Source organism: Budorcas taxicolor, chromosome 2 (genome assembly GCF_023091745.1).
Source record: "Budorcas taxicolor isolate Tak-1 chromosome 2, Takin1.1, whole genome shotgun sequence".
NCBI classification, from domain to species: Eukaryota; Metazoa; Chordata; class Mammalia; order Artiodactyla; family Bovidae; genus Budorcas; species Budorcas taxicolor.
Window position 1 is genome coordinate 22,758,030 of NC_068911.1, and position 7,635 is coordinate 22,765,664.

Here is a 7,635-nt window from a genome sequence, read left to right on the forward strand (position 1 = left end):
TGCTTAAACCCAATTCTGCAAATAGTGGTTAAGCTACCCACCCACCACAGAACTACGTTAGTACAGCAAGCAGTGAAGGAAGACACAGAATGTCTACCTTATCCCAGGCACCTGGCAAAGCGCTGCATGTTTCATTTCCCACCTCACAGAGCCAAATAAGGGGCTGCTGAGCACTCCCAACTGATTCAAACTCCTGCTCTAGGTGCATGTGGTTTTTTAGAAGTGTTTTTTCAAAGAAGCTTCTCTTTGCTCCGTTCTTTCCAGTGTGCCCGTCTGTGAGATTCAATTCTAGAAAAGAAAGCAGGACTGTTCTGCCCAATTAAGACTGGATAAATGGGTCTAAAGATAATCTGATCTAGATAGTAACAGAATTACACTAAGCCAGCGTTTTTCAACCTCAGCAGCATGGACATTTGGAGCCGGATAATCCTTGATCTGGGCTGTGGGATGTTTAGCAGCATCCCAAGCCAGCCATCAGATGCCAGCAACACTTCCCCACCCCCAGTCATGACAAACTAAAATGTCCCAGACATTGTCAAGTTCTCTGAGGGTGCAAAATCACCACTGCTTAAGAACCCCTACATGGGCTTACTCAATTCCTTTAAAGTAGAAATGCAATGTTCCTATAAAATTGTATTTGCTTATCAGACTGAGGGATAGAGTTAAAAGTTTTTCTGAAATTACTCTGAGTTCCTCAGCTAGTCAGACACATGGCATATAATAACCTATTCTTCCAAAATACAAACGACTTGAGCCCATTAGGAAAATCAGAATTAGAAAATTATTTTAGAAAATGAACTTTCTGATTTTAGGTAATGTCAGCTGAGCACAGAAGAATTGATGCTTTTGAACTGTGGTGTTGGAGAAGACTCTTGAGAGTCCTTCGGACTTCACGGAGATCCAACCAGTCCATCCTAAAGGAGATTAGTCCTGGGTGTTCATTGGAGGGACTGATTTTGAAGCTGAAACTCCAATACTTTGGCCACCTGATATGAAGAGCTGACTCATTTGAAAAGACCCTGATGCTGGGAAAGATTCAGGGCAGGAGAAGGGGACGACAGGGGATGAGATGGCTGGATGGCATCACTGGCTCAATGGACACAGGTTTGGGTGGACTTTGGGAGCTGGTGATGGACAGGGAGGCCTGGTGTGCTGAGGTTCATGGGGTTGCAAAGAGTCGGACTGTTCAGTCGCTCAGTCATGTCCGATTCTTTGCGAGTGTTAGGTAATGTGGTTCAATAATAAATATTTGGTCTTTATCCCCAGTTCCCAGCACAGAGCTCCTAAAACCTTGGGGAAACTCCAGAGTGAGTGTATGGTCATGTGATGACCAGGAGGCAAGATGGAACTTTCAGTCCCACCTCTAATATCCAGGGAGGAGAGAGAAGCTAGAGATTGAGTTTAACCAATACTGGTCAAAGATTTCATCAATCACACCTTGGTAACGAAACCGCCATAAACCTCTAAAAGACAGGGTTCTGGGTGCTTCCAGGTAGCTGAACACATGGACATGCTGGGAGGATGGCTTACCTGGACAGGGCTTGGGAGCTCTGTGGCACCCTCTACCTTCCCCCGCCAGTCCCTTGCCCTGTGCCTCTGTTCCATTTGGCTGCTCCCAAGTTGTATCCTCTATAATAAACTGTAAACAGAAACCAAGTGTTTTCCTAAGTTCTGTGAATCGTTATCTAACTTGGTGGGGGGTTGTGGAAACCCCAGAATTTGTAACCAAGTCGGACAGAAGCATGGGTAGGCTGTGGACCCTCAACCTGTAGCTGGCCTGTGAGACACATGTGAGGACAGTCTTGCAGGAGGGAGCCGTTAAATCTCTGGGCTGTTAATTCTGGGTAGTGTCAAATAGAAGTGAATCACAGAACACCTAGCTGGTGTCAGAGAATTGGTTGGTGTCACAAGAAAGAAACCACAGTTAAGACTTTTTCCCCCCAGTGTTAAATGTGACCAAAGCATGCACAAACAGGATAAAGGCCAGAACTTCAAGCACTTGCTTTCATCTTTATCTACTCACAAACTGCAAAAACAACTTGTATTGTTACATAATTTCAGTGTCTACACAGAGCTCCACTAGAGTGGGTACAGCTTGCTATTAAGAAGGCAACCTACTTTCACAGCCCCTCAGCCAACAAGGCTTCCTAAGAGGGATACCACGAAACAGTGGGGAAAGCCTGGGCCTTGAAACCAGACAGAGCAGGATTCAAAATTCCAACTCTGCTATCTATTAACTGTGCTCTTAGGCAAGTTTCATTGCTCTTAGCCTCTGTTTGTAAAATAGGGATGTACCACCTACCTCCAAGAGTTGTCATAAGGATTAGAGAGGATAATATATATACACAGTGCCTGACACTTAATAGAAGCCCAATAACTCGATTTTCTTTCCCTTCCTGTTCAAGGTTCACAAAAGCCAGTTGAGAACTGAGGTTCAAGGGAATGCCTCAAACCACACTGTAGGTCTGGGCACTCTGCCATTCTCAAAAGAAGTGAGTAACCGAAGACCTGAGATATTCAATACCACTAAAGACAACCAGAAAGGCTCTACTAACGGAGTACAGGAGAATCTTAGCTACTACAGTAGGTGGTAGGACCAACCTGAGGACACTGACCTTGACAGCTAAGGATTCAAAAATCACACTCTAAGTTCTACAATGCAATCATATCAGTCCAGACATTTAATCACTGATGCCTTGTGTATCGGATACACTGATACCTTGTACAAGGGCTTCCCTAGTAGCTCAGAGGGTAAAGCAACCGCCTGTAACGCAGCAGACCCGGATTTGATCCCTAGGTCGGGAAGATCCCTAGGAGAAGGGAATGGCAACCCATTCCAGTATTCTTCCCTGAAGAACTCCATGGACAGAGGAGCCTGGCAGGCTACAATCCATGGGGTGGCAAAGAGTCAAACACAACTGAGCAACTAACACACACACACCTTGTATATATGCACAGCACAGGTGTAAATATTCAAATCATTCATTCTTTTCCTACAAATGATACAAACCTAAACCAACAACCTCTTTATAGGAGACTTGAAAGTGCACAGTAACAAGACACCCTCACTTACATGCAGGGAAAGATTAGATTAAATCACTTCAATTTTGATTTAATAAACAAATTACTGGCAATCTTCATTTCAAATACTGTTAGTAGTTTATAATCCCAAGACTTTAACAAAGCTTCAGAGAATCTGAAATAGTCTTTTACAGGAAGTATCAGGGTCCCAAGGGTACCTTCACAGGGGAACATAAAGGCCTCTGGTATACCCGAAGAAGGGACCTTCCTTGTGCTCTGTAAAACTGAAGCTAACACTTGTTTAGGGTTTCAACACAGGTTATAAGGAAGGAGAGAAACTCTTTTCAAAATCTCTTTGGTATTCCGCTGCAAAGGCCTCCTGACTTTCAAAGGCAGTTCAGAGGACACAAACCTATCTATCAGCATCTGTCTGGCTAGCTGGCTGACCCCTCTGGGCACTGTTAACTCATGCCTAACTTTGGTCCACCTCCACAAGGCAACTGGGGAGTGAGGAGCAGGAGATGGAACCTGTATTTAGCACAACCTTTGCTCTGGCTGTGATGTCCAAGTACTGATATTTTTTCATCTGAAAGAAAATCCAAATTGTTTCAATTATGTCTTAAATCCATCATTGCTTATGGCAGAGAACATTTCTGAGTTTACATAAGAAGGTGAAAAGAAAAACTCAGATATATACATATTTACAATTTTAAGTTACCTTATATATTTATTAAATTACTTTTTATTGAAGGATAATTGCTTTACACAATTTTGCTGTTTTCTGTCAAACCTCAACAAGAATCAGCCATAGGTATACATATATCCCCTCCGTTTTGAAACTCCCTCCCATCTCCCTCCCCAAGTTACCTTATTAATTCCACAGATAATGTTATCTGTGCTCTTAAAAAACCTGGCAGTGTATCAACTGGAGAAACAGTCCTGGCCTGGTTCCAGGGAGTTCTATAACAATTCTTTTGTCACTCCATCAATTGAGAAGCTGTTGAATGACTCTTATTATCAAGAACCTAGTTAGTGTGGCCTAAGAGCTCTTTCAAGTTTCAATAGCTCTTTAACAGTTGCGTTAACTAGCAGGTGCAATGCCTGAAAAAGACTAGATTCAAAGTTATTGTCGTTATTACTTTCTTTTTAAGTTCTGGTTCAGCCAATGTTGAAAAGTCATATGTCTAGTTTCTCACTACCTGCCTCAATTTCTTTCCAATAAATCAAACTACCCAGCTTTCAATCTGTGATTAAGAATGTGCTGCTGATTAAGAAAACTGGAAATTTTCTCTGAAGCAAACTTCTTAAAAAAAATTTTTTTTTCCTCACTTTACAGTCTGTACAAAAAAGTCAGTGGTGCCTACTTGGCCGGCAAGCCATATCCATCGGTGCTGAGAAACCCCTTCCCTTCCTTCTCACTTTTCCAAAATGAAACACAAATCCCAGTTGTGAAACTAGCACACCAAGCACAGCAAACCAAGGTATTAAAGTGGTGCTGTGACTATGGTGTAGAGCTGCTTTAGCCCAAAGGAGCCTTGCCTCTCTAGGATTCAGTAACTAAATAGCTATTTTTAATGAACAAACATTGCCTAAGATCTCTCTTTTAAAGAATCCACCACCATAATTTCTTAATCAAACATAAGGAAAACTTGTAAGTATAGTTCAATCAAATCCATAACCCTACTTCCATGCAACTGCAAAAGAACCAGATGGCGGGCTATGGAAGCCACATACCCAAATGAACACCAGAAGACCTAGTATGAACTATTAACCTGAAGGGAGGGAAAACATTTAGAGTTAAGTTACTTCACCAGCAACAAAGTTTATAAGGATCCTGCAACACAAAGCAGATAACAAATCATCAACTCAGCCAGGGCAGAGAGAACAGTCTCCTATTTCATTTATTCCACTGTGGTTTCCATAAACATCTCTTTTGTTCACTTTAATCTTTTATTCATGGACAATATTTTCATAATGTGAATGCATCAACTCAAAATAATGTGAGTGACTGTTCTAAGGAAAAGAGCCAATCTTCCCCCTTCTACTCGGTATTCAAAAAGCACCAGATCAGTCTTCATTTGGAGAAACTAGCTGCCCAAATTGTTATGTGCAACTGGTTAAAATACACACTTATTACACATACTCGAGTATCTTAGAAGCATAATGAAGCAAAGGAGGTACTGGAAACCAGTATTAATTTTCCTTAGAACTTGACAGATCCAACTTTTAAAAAGTACACAATTAGAAGACATTCTGAGATGTCTTGTTAGGCCATCGTCTGAGGCTGCATCTGCAGCTATAATTCTACCTAGGCCCCATAAAAATCAAGTGACTTAAACAGTTTTTCAGTTTTTATAATATGTCCACTTCTTTTATAAGCACTGAAAACATCAAGTATACTTAAGTAGCAGTAATCTCAAGTGTTATAATAAATATCTATAGTCAAGAGACTCTACTATAATTCCAAGTCAATGGAAATAAGCCTCCTTTTTATCCTACCCAGAACTTTATTTCTATCAGCTGTTAAAGATGACATTTCTACTCACTGTTTTACATCATTATCCATGTTACTTCGACATATATATCTTAGTAACTGAACATTATCACTACAGTACAACTCTAAAAATGACTAATCCATTGCAGAGAAAGTGGTTTTACAGGTTAAGGTCACCTACTAAGTTTATGTACACCCCTAACAATATCATAGGAGTGATTAATGAAGTATTAGTACAATAGCTGCGGGATTACAAAAAAATTCTATGGACATTTATAATTTCCTTTAAAAATAGAAAAAGCCCACTACAAATATTTTCTAAATAAAAACTAAACACTATTTCTCTGAATGGATTGTTTTATCTCCTTAGATAATTCTTTAGTTTCATTAGAGCACATGAAATCAACTTCAGGGTAAACACCTGGCATCGTTAAGAAAAGTACTATATGAAAATGATGAGATACAAGATGGGGAGTAATTAGCTACCGCTCTCTGGGAAAGCAAAATGTACTATAACTGCTAGCTATTATAAACCAATACTCCGGCAGAGTTCAAAAGCCAAGAGGCTTTCTGCTCAATGTCATGTTAACCGCAAACTACATTATAATCAAACACGAAAGACCTCACTCTTAATTCTGCAAATGCACATACTTAAGAGGCACAAAACTAAGATAATGAAAAGACTATCCAGCCAGCCACATCGCCATCGTTCACGGTGCACAACTACAACTCTTCTAAAGAATTCGCTCCTGCCCAGTTCTGATAACCCTTCCAGTGAAAGCTTGCATCACCTTTCTTGTTACCACATCTCTCCGGTCAGATACCAAAATCAAAGTTTGAAGGAGATAATCTCTCTCTTAGGTAGGAGGGGAAGAAGGTTCGACAGGAGAGGAGTGGCGAGTTATCAAACACCTTTGTAAGTGCTTAGGGAAAATGTCACCCGACCGAGCCCAGAGAGTTAAATGGCTCACGCTGCACGGCTAAATTTCTTTATGGAACCTTTGTACGTTCAGAGATTCAAGCAGACAAAAAGAGGGACCGGCTTTTCGGCGTGATACTCGGGGCTGATGGAAGCTGTCGGGGGTAATGGGTTTGGTCGCGTCATTCAGTTCTCAGGCCTCGGTGCCAGATGGGTCCCCAGATGGGTAGCCACGCGCCGGCCCGAAAGTTCCTCCGGCCGGCCGCCGGGAGCGGACGCCGAAGTGGCCGAGCGTCTGCAATCACCCGCCGCGACCCGGGAACAATGCGGGGCTCCGGGGCGCTCGCGCCGGGGCCCGGGAGAGAAACCGAAGGTCGTCCTCCTCGCGAGCCTCCGAACAAAAGGAGCCGCGGGGCGCGGACCGGGCGCCCGGCCCAGAAGACGGTGGGGGGGAAACTTGGCGAGGGGCCGGGGCGGCGGGGCGAGGCCCGGGGGGGTGCCTCACGCCGCAACGCCCCGCACAATAGCCGGGCCGAGCGCGGGAAGGCTGGCCGCCCCGCCGCCGCCCCGCCGGGCCCGGTTCGGGTTCGGCCCCGTACCTGGTGGTTCTCCTTCCTGCCGCCCGCGGCCGCCGCCGGCCCGCCCGGGCCGCTCGTCATGTTCACGTACAGGGAGCGGGTGAGCGGGCTCCGCAGGGTCCACATCCTCCGCGCCAGCCACACGGACGCCAGGCTCAGGCACAGCCAGCCCGCGAGCAGTCTCATCGGGGGCCTGCGGCCGCTCGCTCCGATCACCGCCGGGGCGAGGAGGAGGACGCGCCGCCGCCTCCAGCCGCTGCCGCCGCCGCCGCCCAAGCTCGAGCCATCGCGCCCGACTCGCCGCCCATCCAGCCCCTTCAGGGCCGAGGCAGGGGGTGGGGAGGAGCGGGCGGCGCTCAACCTTCCCGCCTACCCGGTCCTCTCCGCCCCCGGAACGCCGCCGCCGCGGAAGGCAGTTTCCACCCGGAGCACAAACGCAACGCCTGCGGCGCGTTCCCTCGGCCTAAAGAGCCAGCCGGCCGGGAGGCGGGACAAAGGGAGCGCGCATCCGCCTGGCGCGCGTCCCCGCCTCCCGTCTTGTTGCGGCTCCTTACAATGGCGGAAATGATTTTAATATTAATACTTCTAGGCCAGAGGTGATCGTTCCGAAGGCGGTAACTGAA

General features: G+C 45.4%; 1 protein-coding gene across 2 annotated transcripts in view; it reads right to left on the bottom strand.

Moving 5' to 3' along the window:
• The window catches only part of METTL9 (methyltransferase like 9), a 49,157-nt gene extending 41,772 nt beyond the window's left edge, over positions 1-7,385 (bottom strand). For both annotated transcript variants that reach the window (XM_052660734.1, XM_052660725.1), the window contains exon 1: positions 7,034-7,385. In XM_052660734.1, the coding sequence (XP_052516694.1) occupies positions 7,034-7,198 (165 nt within the window). In that variant the 5' untranslated portion in view covers positions 7,199-7,385. The remainder of the gene's footprint in view (positions 1-7,033) is intronic.
• Positions 7,386-7,635: the final 250 nt, after the last annotated feature.